The sequence below is a fragment of the Taudactylus pleione genome, unplaced genomic scaffold, assembly GCF_031769625.1.
Source record: "Taudactylus pleione unplaced genomic scaffold, aTauple2 ptg000536l, whole genome shotgun sequence".
In the NCBI taxonomy this organism is placed as follows: domain Eukaryota; kingdom Metazoa; phylum Chordata; class Amphibia; order Anura; family Myobatrachidae; genus Taudactylus; species Taudactylus pleione.
The window spans coordinates 3,597,247-3,613,632 of record NW_028284938.1 but is presented as its reverse complement, the minus strand read 5'-3'; the positions used below and the strand labels follow the sequence as shown (position 1 = coordinate 3,613,632).

Sequence of the window (16,386 nt, the reverse complement as noted above, 5' to 3'; positions counted from 1 at the left end):
GAATAGAGAAAGATCTCTCTCTCAACTGATTATCTTGGTGAAATCAAGCTGCACTGCAGGTGGGGCAGATTTAAAATGTGCAGAGAGATTTAGATTTGGGAGGGAGGTGTCCAAACTGACATCTAAAGTGCAGTGTAATAATAAAGCTGTGCAGTATTCGTGAGCTACATGCAAAAGCAGCCAGTATTTACACTACATGCAAAAAAATGTATGTATTTACACCCCTTGCATTGCAACATGGTTTGCCCAGGTACACAGTTAAGTGCTATCTCTCTCTCTATTCCCAACTCTGCATCAGGCCCCATGTGCGTGACTGGCAGGAAGCCACCTCCAGTCACAGTGTAGCCAGTGCAGTCACGGACTGCACTGGCTCACTGAAGTGGAGGATTTTACTGTGGGGACTGCAGCCTCGCAGCCCCTAGGTAAAATCCACCATTGGTCCCATCCTTGCCTCGCAAAACAATAATAGAAAATAGTGGTTGCTCAGATCAAGTTAGTATTCGTTCACAGGTGCATGAAAGTGAGGGGTTTTAATATAGACTACAAAAAATAAAATCTCCTGCAGCAAAAAAAATAGGTTTGTGTGTTTTTCATTTTTCTACTTCAGGGTCCATAGGGTATCCACAGGATACCTTGGGGTATAGGTGTGACGTCAGTCGCAGGGCACCAAAGAGTTAAGCTTTCAGCCTCCCAGGATGCACTAGGTCCCCCTCCTATACCCCGCCCCCGGGCCAAGGCACCTCAGTTTAGTTTGGTGCCCGGCCGGAGTCGGGTGCACCTGTTGGAGTGGGGGCTAGAAGAGCCCCTGAAGCTTATTCTTCATGCAGCTGTGGCTGCACAACTGGATGAACAGCATGGACAGTCAGTCCTGACGTCCATGCTGTCTTCCCTACACCCCGCCAGTACCAGAACGCCGGTACTGATCCGGGGATGCTGGTGGGCGTCTGGGGTCACAGCTAGCGGTGACCCCAGATGCTCCGGACCATGGCCGGATTCAAGGGGGACAGAGGTAAGCAGCGGGGTCCCGCGGTGGGTCCCCGCTGATCACATGGTCCTAAGTCCCCAGGCAGGGGGCTCCCTGGGGACTGGCTGCAGCGTGGAGCCAGGCGACCAACCTGCGCTTCCACTACCCCCTGGGACAGCGGACCGCAGCAGAGCGGTAGCGCTGCGGCGTCCCAGGGGTTAAATGCATGCCAGGGGAGCGCGCCTTCCCTGTCTCACAGCCGGCGCCTCCCCCGCTGCACACAGCCCTCTCTGCATGTGCTGACTGGTCCTGTGGCAGCGCTCCTCCCCCAGGCCAGCCTCCTCTCTGCTCCTCGGCGGCCATCTTCTCCAGAACGCATGGTGAACGCTGCTGGAAGCGCTGGACGGAAGCATCGTGGTCTGGGTCCCCCCGCATACCTCTCCTCCGCTGTGGTCAGGTCTGTGTATGCAGCGCTGTGTCCTACCAGGCCCTGTGTCTGTGTAGTTGAGTGATCAGCGCTGTTAGTGCAGGAATTGTTATTTTTCTGCATTGTATGTGACTGTGCTAGCGCTGCTGCCTGTAATCTTTTCTTCTCTAAACTGTCAGCTTTATTACTGTCCCTGTTCTTTCTGCTAAAGCCCTTGCGGTGCGGTGCTGCAGGGTGGTCTCTCGCCTATTTAATACTTAATTGGTGAGAGAGGTCACATACGTGGTGCCATCATGTCTGAAAGTGATTTTCCCCTCCGGCTACAGTGTACCACGTGCAAAGTACCGTTAGCGGAGGGGGAGGGTAGCGCGGAGGGCCTTTGCCGGCAGTGTTTGTCCATGGCGCGGCCTATTACGGTTACAGCACCGGTACAGGAGCCGCCCTGGGCTTGTTTCGCTCAGGCGTTAACAGCTTTAGTGGGCCAGTTAGCTCCGCAGCCCGCGTTTACTCCGATGGGTTTGTCCCAGCAGTCTGTGGTGTCGTCACCCATGCAGGGGTTCCCACGACAATTGGTGGTACCCCACAGTCTCCCTATTTCCCCGCTCCCGGGTTCTCAGGAGCCAGCGTGGGTTAACTCCCTGACGAGTTCTGTACAGCACTTGTCGGATGTGTTGCAAGGGGAGTCTGTGATGCGGTCTCATAAAAGGCCGGTGGCGTCTCTGTCCGCTCCTTATGAGGATGACGAAGGGACGTCTGATGATGGGGAGATTCTAGATCCTTACGATCAGGAACCTCTCCATACTAAGGACGCTGATGCTAAGTCCAAAGTATATATTCCTGGACTTATTCGGGCGGTCCGCACAGCCTTGGTGATTGAGGACGAAGTTCCCCCAGCGGCTAAATCTAAGTATGCCTTTTTCAAAGATGTGAAGGGCGATGCCACAGTCTTTCCTCTTTCGGGTCAGTTGGTGGACCATTTAGAGGAGGCGTGGAAACAACCTGGCAAAAGATACCAGCCGCAGAGACGCCTGGCGGTGGCTTATCCGTTCGCGGATAATTATTTTGCGAAGTGGGAATCCCCTCCACAGGTGGATTCCCACGTGACCCGTCTTGTCCGTAGTGCCACATTGCCGATGCCATCCATGTCCTCCCTTAAGGATGCTACGGACCGCAAGGTAGAAATCTGCCTGAAGTCCGCTTATTCCCTTGCAGGGGGGGCAGCACGGCCGGCTATGGCCATTTGCTGGGTTGCCAGAGCGATGGAGCGCTGGGCGGATTCATTAGAGGCTTCTTTTGAATCCGACTGTCCGGCCGATCAGGCGGAGTTGATTGGCAATCTCCGTGATTCGGCCACCTACATCAACGAGGCGGCTCTAGACATTAGTACTCTGGTGTCTAGAATTTCTTCAGCAGCGGTAGCTGCTCGTCGCACCTTGTGGCTGCGATCCTGGAAGGCGGACGCAGATTCCAAGAAAGGTCTGGAAGCGTTGCCGTTTACCGGAGAAGTTCTCTTCGGTCCGGATCTGGATAAGATTGTGGCCACGCTGGCGGCAGCCAAATCTGCCTGTCTCCCGTCGGCCGCTGCTCCTTCTGGTTCGGGACCATCGTCCTTTCGGTCATCTAGGGCCCAGGGCAGGCCCAAACCACAGTCGTTTCCTCGACAGGCTGGCCCTAAGAAATCGGTCAAGCCCCGGAAGCAGGCATGGAGTACCAGACGTCCGGCCCCCAAGCCAGATGACAAGCCTGCGGCCTGACGGTCCGGGCCTCCCTTTGGGGGATCCCAGGGTGGGAGGCCGCCTGCTACAGTTCGCCCAGTGTTGGTCGACCACTACGACAGACACTTGGGTTCTGGAGGTGGTTTCCCACGGATACGCCCTCTCCTTCCGGCACAGACCCCCGGCTCGCTTCTTCACCACGGGTCTCCCATCAGACCGGAACAAGGCTACGGAGCTGCGGAAGGTATTGCACACTATGCTCCAGGCTGGAGTTATAGTGCCTGTTCCATTCTCCCAGAGGGGCCAGGGTTTCTATTCAAATCTATTTTTGGTACAGAAACCCAATGGGTCATATCGTCCGATTCTCAACCTCAAAGCACTCAACAAGTCTTTGCGGGTCCCGAAGTTTCGGATGGAGACCCTACGGTCCATCATTCTGGCGCTGGAACCTGGGGACTACTTGGTGTCATTGGACATACAGGACGCTTACCTGCATGTCCCTATTCTTTGGCGCCATCAACAGTTCCTCAGGTTTGCAATCAGCAGCGACCACTTCCAGTTTCGGGCGTTACCTTTTGGCCTGGCAACAGCACCACATGTTTTCACCAAGGTGATGGCGGTCATGGCGGCTTCTCTGCGGCTGCAGGGAGTCCGCATGTTGCCGTATTTGGACGACCTGTTATTGGTGGCAGGATCTCCAGAGCTCCTGTTACGCCACTTGGACCTGACCATTGCACTGCTGCAACGGCACGGCTGGCTAATCAACTGGCAGAAGTCCACTCTAATCCCGTCTCGGAGGATTCTGCATCTTGGAGCCTTATTGGACTCGGGACAGCAAAGGATCTTCGTGACGGAGGACAAGATCTCTGCTTTACAGTCAAGGGTGCGCAGTTGTCTGCACAGCCGCCGGGTGTCCTTACACTCGGCGATGAGGTTACTGGGCTCCATGGTGTCGGTGTTCGACATGGTGGAATAAGCCCAGTTTCACTCCAGACCTCTGCAGCACCTGATCCTGTCCAAGTGGAACGGGCTGACTCAGTCTCTGAAGTCCCAGACGATTGTGCTCACCCAGGAGGTTCGCCTGTCCCTTACGTGGTGGTTACAGACGACCCACCTCAACAAGGGACGTCCGTTCTGGGTTCCAAATTGGGTCCTGTTGACAACGGACGCCAGTCTTCGGGGCTGGGGAGCAGTTTCGGGTCCACACTTGTTCCAGGGCAGGTGGACGCCGACAGAAGCGGAGCTTCCAATAAATATCTTGGAACTCCGTGCGGTCTTCAATGCTCTCCAGCAGGCACAGCGGTTTCTCCAGGGTCGCCCGGTGCAGGTCCAGTCGGACAACGCTACCACCGTGGCCTACATAAACGGGCAAGGAGGAACTCGCAGTCGGGCGGCTCTCGTAGAGGTCTCTCGGATCCTGGTTTGGGCGGAGCGCAATCTTCCGGCCATATCAGCGGTCTTCATCCCGGGAGTGCTCAATTGGGAGGCGGACTTTCTAAGTCGCCAGGACGTTCATCCGGGGGAGTGGTCCCTGCACCCGGACGTTTTTCAACTACTGGTGGACAGGTGGGGTCTTCCAGAAATCGACCTCATGGCGTCCCGGCACAACAACAAGTTGCCGGTGTACGGGTCTCGCACAAGAGACGAAGGGGCGTCTCTGGTGGATGCTCTGTCCGTCCGGTGGACGTTCCGGTTCGCATACCTGTTCCCTCCGGTCTCCCTTCTTCCACGGGTAATCCGGAAATTCAAACAGGAAGGAGGGACGCTCCTGTTGATAGCTCCCGCGTGGCCCAGACGGCACTGGTTCTCAGACCTTCAGGGTCTGTCCGTGGACATTCCTCTGCGGTTGCCGCTACGACCGGACCTTCTGTCTCGGGGTCCTTGCCTTCACCCGGACCTGACTCGGCTGTCTTTGACGGCGTGGCTGTTGAGACGGCCATGCTGAGGTCCCGGGGGTTTTCCAGCTCTGTGGTGCGTACCATGTTACGAGCTCGGAAACCGTCTTCCGCGAGGATATACCATCGCGTGTGGCATACGTTCTTCCAGTGGTGTCGACCGAGAGGTTATGCACCGCGGGAGTTTCGTCTGTCTCGGATTCTCGCCTTCCTGCAAGCGGGACTAGATCATGGGCTTCGCCTTGCTTCTTTGAAGGTACAGGTTTCGGCCCTATCTGTCTGGTTTCACCGTAGGATTGCTACAATCCCGGAGGTGCGCACCTTTATGCAGGGTGTTCTCCGCATTCAGCCGCCCTTTGTTCCACCTGTGGCGCCTTGGGATTTGGCTGTGGTCCTGAGGGCTCTCCAAGGACCGCCGTTTGAACCACTGGGCTCAGTGGATCTTAAATGGCTAACAGCTAAGACTGTTTTCCTTCTGGCCATTGCTTCGGCCAGACGTGTTTCTGAGTTAGGGGCTCTTTCTTGTAGACCCCCTTTCTTGGTTTTTTATGGGAACAGGGCAGTGCTCCGCACTCGGCCCGAGTTTCTTCCCAAAGTTGTTTCCCAGTTTCATATTAACGAGGAAATAGTTGTTCCGGCCTTTAACTCACCGGGTCTTTCCGTGGGTGAGGTCTCTTTGGATGTTGTGCGGGCCTTAAGGACTTATGTTGACCGCACTTCTTCGTTTAGGAAGTCGGACGCTTTGTTTGTCCTCTTTGGCTTCCGTAAAAAGGGTTGGCCTGCTTCAAAGCAAACTTTGGCAGCCTGGATCCGTATGGCTATTTCTGAAGCTTATCTTCATGAAGGCCTACCGGTCCCTCCTTCTCTGAAGGCTCATTCCACTAGGTCTGTGGGTCCTTCGTGGGCAGCTCGACGTGGTGCCTCGGCAGTTCAGATCTGCAAGGCTGCTACGTGGTCTTCTGTCCATACCTTCGTGAGGTATTACAGGTTTGACACCTTCGCCTCTCAGGATGCTTCCTTCGGGCGGCGGATTCTCCTTTCTGCACAGGAGCGTCCCCACCCTTAAAGGATACTGCTTTGGGACATCCCCAAGGTATCCTGTGGATACCCTATGGACCCTGAAGTAGAAAATATGAGATATGGTAAGAACTTACCCTTGTTATCTCTATTTCTACGAAGTCCATAGGGTTCCACAGGACTCCCGCCCTGTCGCACCTGTGCTGCAGATGGGCTTTGCTCTGGTCACCGGTTTTCCGTCTCCCTCTGGTGAGAATGTGATTCTTGTATGTGTCCAGATCTTTGTTCTCTCTCTTCCTTCTCCTCCTCCGGCCTATGGCTTGGTAACTAACTGAGGTGCCTTGGCCCGGGGGCGGGGTATAGGAGGGGGACCTAGTGCATCCTGGGAGGCTGAAAGCTTAACTCTTTGGTGCCCTGCGACTGACGTCACACCTATACCCCAAGGTATCCTGTGGAACCCTATGGACTTCGTAGAAATAGAGATAACAAGGGTAAGTTCTTACCATATCTCATATTTTTTCTACACACCGTTATAATTAGTATAGTAGGAAGATATATGAATGGTATTACTATGATACCAGAGAGGCAGTTTAATATCAGTCTTATTATTTTAAATGCATTTGCTGCTATTAAGTACCACCAGTGCACCAAGGGCCTGATTCAGGTTAGTTCGCAGGCAGCCAGCCGATGTTTGTATTCCGCGCATGCGTATAAGACGCAGTGCGCATGCACGCACCAGCCACAGCGATCGGGAAGCGATCGCAGTGAGCATGCAGAGTCTTCACACAGTGATTGACAGGAAGTGATTGTTTGAGGGTGGTGACGAGGGGTTGTCAGAGCCTGAGCATTTAAATGCTGTTACAGGGGCGTGCATAATTAAGCCCCTGCGATAGCATATAAGCTGGCAGAAGTCTAGAAGGCAACAGGAAGTTTAGCAGTTTCTGCGGTAGGGTCAGGTCAACCACAACTATGCGTATGGTTCCGATGTTACCGATATTTTCGCTGACTTGCAGATGCATGTCATGGGAAGTGGGGGCGGATTTATACAATGATAAGCGTCTTGGTATAGAGCTGTGGTTGCCGTGCGATTGCATTCATTAGCATATTTTCGCAGCGAGCGGGTTGCGTGCGAACGCAGCCTTGCGAAACAACCTGAATCAGGCCCAAAGTCCACAAATAAAATTCCACAGTGGTACTAATGCCACCCTTCGAAGTACAGTCCACAAGAAAAAAGTGTGTGTGATTTTAATTTTTTTGTACACTCATGGTCTGATTCAGATTTGGGAATAGAGTACGGGTGGGTACACATCAGATGATATGCTGTCCGATCCCGTGGATTGGAGTGAAACATATTGTACATATCATCTGACATGTACGCACTACCGCGCACGGCAGATGGGACAAGCCGACAGCATACAGCTTAATGCGGCCACGATATAGCACTATTTCATTCAGTGTGTACATCCAACTAACATCTCGTCCCGTTGGTGGTGCCGTCGGCAGAGATACACATTTTTCTCCTGTGTATCCGGCCTTAGATAGAACAAGTAACTGTGTACCTGGACAAACCATGTTGCACTGCAAGGGGTGCAAATACATACATTGTTTTTGCATGTGTGATAAATACTCGCTGCTTTTGCATATAGCCCACAAATGCTGGACAGCTATATTTTTACACTGCAATTTAGATGTCAGTTTGGACACAGCCCTCCCAAATCTAACTCTCTGCACATTTTAAATCTGTCCCAGCTGCAGTGCAACATGGATTTACCAAGATGCACAGTTTCTTGCTCTTTCTTATGCCCCTTTCAGACTTAAAATCTGGGAAATTGACACGTCTACCAACCCGGCTTATACCCGGGTCTCAGCTCAACCCTGGTAAAGAGCAGTCTCGTGGACACAGAACTTTGTCCCGGGTTACTTGCATTTGGACATAGCAAAAACCTTGGTTGATGGGCGTTCACGTGTAAAAACCTGGGTTTTGCAAATTTTTGTCTGAAAATCTGAATCAGGCCCACAGTCTGTAGGTATACATGAATAATGAAAGGTATTCGGGATACAGTCAATATCCCAGCAAGCCAGCGCTTAGGATACCTGCACCAGAACCCCAACACCTGTCAGAATGCCGACCGCCGGCAACCCGTAGGTAAGTAGCGGGGTTAGGGTTAGGTATTAGGGCAGGGGTGGGGAACCTTTTATGTGCCGAGGGCCAATATGATATATATAACATTATTTGTGGGCTCGGTGCAGGCCACGCCCCATCCATGTGACATAAACACGGGGGGCGGGGTCACAATAGCTGGTGATTACAGCAATGCTCAGAGCATCCTCAGGCTGTAAGGTCAGCAGTGTGACCATCTGAAGCATCCTAAGGACACTCCAGGCAGCACTGCTGCATACATTCTGGCTGCAGGGTGTCATTCTAGGCACCCTGCTAGCCAGATGAGGCTAGCAGAAAAAGCTCAGAGGGCCAGACCAAATGATTCTGAGGACCTTATACGGCCCCCGGGCCTGAGGTTCCCCATCCCTGCTCTAGGGGGTGGGTTAGGGTTAGGCACTAAGGGGGAGGGTTAGGATTAGAGACTGGGGGGGGGGTTAGGTTCAGGGAGGGAGGGGTAGAGGAAGGGTCGGTATCCGAACCCTGTCAGGATGCCAGCATCCAGATTTTGATCGCCAGGATCCCGAGTGCCGGCATCCCATACCCAGCCCAGGTATTCCTATGAAACCAGAGAGGCAGTTTAATATATGTGTTATTTGCTGCTATTAAGTACCAGCCAACAGTGCACCTGGGCCACAAATAAAATTCCACACTGGTACTAGTGACGCTATGAAATGCAGTCTGCTAGAAGAAAAGTGTTTTTTCAGACACACCTTTAATATTATTATTTTATGCAAACTGTAGGTACGTAGATTGTTTTTTTTTTTTTTTATATATATATATATATATATTATATATATATATATTTAAAATTTGTCCCTCAAACAACAGCAAGTTGGTTTTTATTTTTTAATACAGGAATATGGGCAATGTAAAGGCTGTCTCAATCAACTCCAGTCCTGACTCCTGTACTGAGGAGCCCTTCTGTTAAACATGCTGCTGCAAGCCTGCAAAAGAAAGAAATACAAATTCAATTGTCCCCGGGACTCCCACGCTCCCACTTTGAATCTGTCTGTCTTTTCCTCTCCCTACTCCTGCTGTCTACTCTGTCTTTCTCTTATGCCTACTACTACTGTCTACTACAGACTCCAAGTGACCGTCTCTCTGTAGCTAGCCAGCTAACAAGTCGCAGCAGGAGGAAGTGGAGTGCTTCTCATGCTACTAAGCACGTCACTCCTTTCCTGCTGGCTAAATTCCTTTCCTGCCCCCTTCAATGAGTGACAGCAGCAGCAGGGCAGCGTGTGAGTCACATATGCAGATGTGATTGGCTGTCTCAGTGACTGCGAGAATTCCATTAATACACGGGATCAGGTGCTGAAATTCCCGCAGAATATGGGCTCAGAATACTGCCAGAGATTGGACTCCCTAGGTGGGCAACTATTGAATTGAGTCCAATATGACAATGTTTTATGGCGGAGGATGTAGGGTTCCTCAATATGTTGGTCATAGGCTCCATCAGAAACTTTCCCAGTGGCATTCATTATTTGTCTGGTAAACTTATGTACATATTTAGGGAGGTCTGGAATGAGTAGTGGGACTAGTTTTGGCTGAGGGGAAATATCTGAGGCTGTGACAATGTTTTCAGACTTCCACAAAGACTTTCTGAAATACGGGGCATAACCACCAAATGTGGATAACCGAACCTTCTTCCCAACAGCCTCCCTAGCAAAGGAGGGAAACATTTGGTAATATTTTATACAATCTAAATTGGACTACAGTAGACACCAGTGTTACGGGAGTTTACATTGGCTTCCTTAATGCATACAATAACTTAGTAGTCAACTATTCATTTATTCATCCCACAGTCTACAAAATAAAAAATAGCTATGAAAATATGTAAGAAGAATTGGGAAAACAGTTATTATTTAGAAATAAAATAAAGAAATTATTTAAACATAAGTATGAGAGAATAATATTGCTACAAGTATAATGATATAACATTACCCATTAAAATACATCTACAATATAACAAGCATATTAAGTATTGTATATAAAGAATAATGTAACATCTAAACAACAAATCCTCATACTGTACTTACCAACTCTTCCTGATTGTCAGGAGACTCCCTGAAATAGTAGCAAACTCCCTGTCTCCCTGCAGAGGCTAGTAATCTCCCCGATTGCACCTTATGCCCATTATGTAGCTGTTATATACTTGTAAAAAGAGATATTTACATTCAAATAGTATAATCAGTACCACTTCCCTGCATTGGTTATAAGGCACACTGATCCCTATGGCTACAGCATTATCAAATAAGGTTTCTCTTGGCCACTTATATGGAACCACTTGTAAAACACAATACATGAGCAAGCCCTGAAAAGTATCAGTGTGTTTTCCATGAACAAACAGATCTTACTAACTGCTTTGGGGCTCACTTACATTTGGATGTAAGTCAGTTTTGTGGCAGGCCTCTCAGATGTTGCAGTACACGTCCACTTTACCACCACACTCATAGGTGGTACTTTCCCAATCTCCCTAAAATGCTTTTTTAAAAGTAGGCAAGTATGCACATCCTAATACCCTATATCAGAGGTTCCCAAACTTTTTTGAACCACAGCGCCCTAGAGTATCAGCTTTGTTTTCACGGTACCTGTAAGCCAAAAGTTTGTTATTCACAAATTCAGAATAAAATTATTAAAGCAAATTGTGCCTACCTGACATCCTTATGTTCAGTTATGTGGTGGGGGACAGGTCTGCGCTTCTGTTTGTCCACATTTTTACATTACATAGACCATAAATAATTTGATTTGGTGCTGGACCACCAACTTGAGGTACCCCTGCAAGGGTCCCGACTGCCGAGGCACCCAGGCTGCCACGTCACACAATTTGGGAACCACTGCCCTATGTTTATATAATTTTCCCAAATGTGTTTAAGGAATGCATTTAATATATATAATTGAATATGGTTAAAAATAGAATATGTCCTCCCAGATACAGGAGAAATATCCCTCACTAATAATCCCACTATTTCAATTTCTACAAGCTAACAGCTATATATCAACTATTCTTTCATCCTTAACCGATAAAGACAGAGATTGTTGGTTGGATGGAATGGTGCGACGTAAAATGAGGTCCTCTTTTTCCACTTCTCTCATCTACACTCACTCCCAACCATTGCTTAATTTAAAGTCTGGTAATGTGGGATTGTTGAAATGGCAGTCAGACTTCCCTGAACTTACAATAAATAAGATTTTGGAGGTCAACACTAAACTAGACAAGCAGTTAGTTTCGATTTCATACACTGAAATGTATCAAAAAATTCTACATCGATCCTATTTTACGCCCAAGTTAAAAATTTTAATTGGAGATGCTCTCAACTGCTACAAATGTGGATTACCAGAGGCGGATATTGTACATTGTCTGTGTGTCATGTTCTGGGTTGTTTGTGGACCCGGGGTGGTAGCAGGAGCGATCACAGAAGCAGATTTGAAAATAAAACTAGGATTTTGAATAAGTGCTTGAGTAGACATAATGTGGCAGTAAATAAAAGTCCAGGAATATATAAATGTGCACAAGAGTTCTGTGGTGGGAGTAAAAGGGTTAATGTCCAAGTAGAAACAATTAGAGCTGTCCAGGTGTGCAGGTAGTGAAACTGAAAATAATCAAACCAGGTATGCAGGTAGTGAACTGAAAATAAACAAGCCAGGTATGCAGGTAGTGAACTGAAGCGCAGGATGTCAGCAGGCTCAGGCACTCAGGTATGGGCAAGGGTGATGGAGGAAGCGGGGTAGTCCAGTGGGAGCTAGGAGCTGACAGGCAGACTGGCAGACAGCGAATTCACAGGAACAGGATAAGCACAGAGAACTCCCTCTCAGCTAGGCTGAGATACACGTTGCACTGGCAAAGAAGGAAGGCACTGACCCTTCCTAAATACTCCATGCCGTGCTGTTACTGGCTGGAGGGAACATGTGACTCATCAGGATTGGCCAGCCGCATCACATGGCCAGAAGGCAAGATTGCGGCGCCCATGCCAAACGGAATGGAGACGCCGCCAGGCCTTACCAGCGCAGAGTGACAACAGGCCCGCACATCAACGCGCGCAGCCAAAGCCCCCCGCCAGACACCAGCTCCGCCACCAGACAGCCCGCGCCACAATGACCTCACAGGTAACACTCGCCTACTGCCATGCTGAAATACCCTGGCCGTGACACTGTGGACTTGTCCACAGGTGCAGACCTTATGGGAATCACTTCAAACCTATATCACTAGCGAATTAAAAATCCAGCTCAATATTGACAAAACTTGGGCCTTCTGGGGAATCTAGCCAAGTGCTCATTCGACTATTTTGACGAAAGGTATTTTACTTAATAAGCTAGCTACAGCCACAAAGAAAACCATACTTTCCCAGTGGATTACCCCTGAACCAATCCCTATCTCACTAATACATCCTAGGCTCTCATTCCTATTTTCAATGGATTGGACAAACACCACTTTACAAAAAGAGAAACTAGCAGGGAAATTCTTTGACACCTGGCTTCCTTATATACATACCCTATCAGTTACATTAAGAGAGTCCCTAAGGAAATGTTTTGCTCTCACATCCTGGTATAATATGGAAATACTAAACTATGGGAACCTTTTTTGACACTAATTTGGCAATTTTTGGATTGGTATATGTATTATTTGTTTGCATTTGTTTTGAATGTTTTCAATACCACTGTGAAAATTTTATATAAGATTTGTTATTTTTCTCTATTATGTTGTAACATGATTGTTATATTGAAATATTTTTGATTGTGTACTATGTACCTTGAGCTAGAAAACTGTCAATACAAAAAAAGTATTTGAAAAATAGAATATGTCCAATGTAGATATCATGTGTGTTGTGAGAAAGTTGTTTGAAAACCTCACAGTTACATCATGCTGGGATTATCTACTATATGGTTTCACAGCTTTTTTAACAAATTTTGCAACCTGAGTAAAATATCTCAACCTTATTTATTTATTGTACCACAAGTTATTACAATTTGAAAAGTAAGAAAATAGTTTATAAGTGTTTGTGAGTGGTTTTGTCTGGTTGGGGGTGTCTATATATTTTCCGACATTTCCAATTATCTATTTTTCATGTTTTTGTTTTCATTAATAAACTGCTGCTATACAGTTTCCATCCACATTTACCTACTACGTAATAACTCACATATGTTTTACCATATTTACACCTAAACAATCACACAGCATACATTTCTATACCTGTACTTCACTCACATTGATCAGATTTGTTTTTATTTTTAAGCTCTTAAATATAAACACACACTTTGCATGATGTAATTATTGTTTTATGTTATATACATATCCTTTTTTTTTCCAGGGATTGTTGGTGGCTACAATATTTTGTTTCTTTAATGGAGAGGTACGTATTTGTTTTTCATTTATACTAATCAGAATAAATACATTTATTTTTTACATTGCTTTTAAAATGTAGTGTTTACACATTCCAAAACTTGTGTAAATAACATAGTTTAAATATGAACCAACAATTATAGCATTCTTTCAGATTTGCAGCTCTATTCTAATGTTATAAACAAATTGCCCACACTCCTAAATAACTTCTCTATCTTCAACATAATTGTGACTGGAATGAAGCCAAATGTATCCAGGTATAGGTTCCATGCAATTATGTTTACAATAATAGTTTGTCTCTGTAAGTAGCACATGTAATATCACAATGACATTATTCAATTTCTCTTCAAACCCTCAAAATAGACATATACATATTTGAATAAACTAAGGTATGACACACGATTACATTTCTTACAGAAACAACTTTAGTAACAATGCACAACAAAGTCAAGTACAATAAAATCAGTTACATATTCAAACCTTTATCTTGAGATAGAGAAGTGATTTCTGCATGGGCATATCTATAATGGGTGCAGGGTGTGTTGTCCAGGGGGGCCCATACTGCATATCCTGCACCCATACTATAGGAAAACACAAGGGCGGTTTCCAGTTGCCAGGAATGCCTCCCCCACCCCACCCCTCCCCTAGCCCAGTAGATCAAATCAACACCACAATAGCTATATTGTATAATACGATTTTACCAGAACTGTGGCCACAATATACAGTATAAGGAACTGTGTGGAACTGAGCACTCCATTAGCGCACTAGACCAGATTATATCTTGTTAAGTACTAACTATGCCCCCTCCATGGGCTGGCCACACTCCAAAATTAAGCATATGGAAACCCCCCTGTAGAAATCCTGCATTTGCCCCTGCACACATTATACTTACATTCCGTAGTGCGGTGCCAACGCTGCAGAAATCACTGGGAAAATGGCGTGGCCACCATTTTCCTGGAGATTTGCGCTTGCACACCAGCAAGAGAGGGGGACTCTGCACACAAGCTCTTTCATCTCTTAAACCGTCCCTGGATTTCTGATAAGTACTGAGCTTTCCGTCTTCCATAAACACTATTTTTGTTAGAAAATAAACAAGACCTGCACAACAATCAAGAGGTTAGTTTATAGAATGAATGAATCTAGCATAACTGTGGGCAGGAGGAAAAAGAGAATGATTAGCTTACAATATGGTCAATATAATGGAAAAGTAAATCGATTTGGTTGTTTTAATTAATCAATAGAAATGTTTAGTGCTTAGTGGTAATTTAAATGTTCCCGATATATAATGCAAAGAAAGAAGCTTGTCTTACTGATAACAGTAATGTGTCTGCTTATGTTTTTTAGGTGCAAGCTGTTCTAAAGAGACACTGGAATCAGTACAAAATTCAGTTTGGGAACAGTTTTGCTCATTCTGAAGGTCTTCGATCAGCCTCATACACTATATCTTCCATCAGTGAGGGCCCAGGCACCACTTATACACATGACTATAACAACTGGCAAACCAATGGAAAAAACCACCATGATATGGAAAGTGTTGCTTTGAAAACTGAAAAACCATATATGTGAAATAGGTTATTCTGTTCTAATATTTGTTTATATAACTGCTGTTTAAAATAACTTCCACTACAATATTTACTACACACATATTAAGAGTGACTCAGTATATATAATTTTATGTCAAGTATACGTATTTGATGTAAACTGCATTAAAGTTTGTTTGCACTTGTATTAAGTTTATACAACAGGTTTGTGATTTATGAATTATTGAAGTTTATGTTGAGACAGTATTTCTTTAAATATTTGTTTTCTTTGTTTGCCAATTGTATAAAACTTGTTTACTGATTTTAAATTACAGTGACTTGTTCATCACAAATGTGTATTTTAGACTATAGGACATTCAACTTAAAACTCTTTATATTGCCATATGTAACATATTTTGGCATTTGCTGGCCATTTTTATGCACATGTTTTTGTGTGCTTTGCTGTTTTTATCCCTTATGTAATAAAAAAAGCCAAACAGATACATGAAGACATTGTGTAGCTTATCTATATAGCATATGGTATTAAACTTAATCTGCAATATCATATGGTTCTGTGAGGAGTTTGAGATTAGAGGGCAATCCTTTAAAAAGGTGAGGGACAAGAGAGGTGGGTAGGTGTATGACGGAAAACTGAAAGGACATTCAGGATAGGAAGCTCCAGTAAGGAATAAAAGGGAAGGATAAAATACAGGAAATACTGGAACAGTAGGGTAGAGGAAAGGCACCAGAGAGACCACTAAATACATCTTTTCATGAGCTAATGTAGACTGTTAATAAATACACTCAATTTCTAGCAAAAGCTAATTTAAGGTGGGTACACACCTGACAGATATATCTGCAGATGATGGTCGTTCATACACACTGAACGGCCATCATCTGCTTGTGCCCGCGGGACCCGGTGGCCGTGTCGGGGGCGTGTCCAGCCGCCCTCCCCGCGGCTGCCGCTGTTTGTGTGCGGGCGGTCTGCAGATGGACATATATGTCTGCAGACATATCTGTCCATCGGCTGTGCAGCACAGCCAATGCGATATGTCGGTGAACAACAATGTTCACCGACATATCGCGGGTACACACTGGCCGACGGGTAGCAGATATATTGGCTGATCAATTGATCGGCCAATGTATCTGTCAGTGTGTACCCAGCATTAGAGCAATGTGTGTATATGCATTTGTGTGTGTTGTGTTGAGGTACTTAGTGATTGGCTTCCTCTAGTAGAGAGATTGAAATCTTTTATCTGCATATTGACCTTGTTTGCCCTTTGTTTAACTGCAGGGGAGGCATTTTGATTACAAAGGATAGGCATTAAGATCATCCCAGCATTCTCGAA

At 46.6% G+C, this 16,386-nt stretch overlaps 1 protein-coding gene across 1 annotated transcript in view; it reads left to right on the top strand.

Moving 5' to 3' along the window:
- CALCRL (calcitonin receptor like receptor) overlaps positions 1 to 15,538 on the top strand; it is a 196,064-nt gene extending 180,526 nt beyond the window's left edge. The window contains exons 12-13 of the mRNA XM_088451049.1: positions 13,486 to 13,527; positions 14,862 to 15,538. Coding sequence (XP_088307175.1) covers positions 13,486 to 13,527; positions 14,862 to 15,083 — 264 coding nt within the window. The 3' untranslated portion in view covers positions 15,084 to 15,538. The remainder of the gene's footprint in view (positions 1 to 13,485; positions 13,528 to 14,861) is intronic.
- The last annotated feature ends 848 nt before the right edge of the window (positions 15,539 to 16,386 follow it).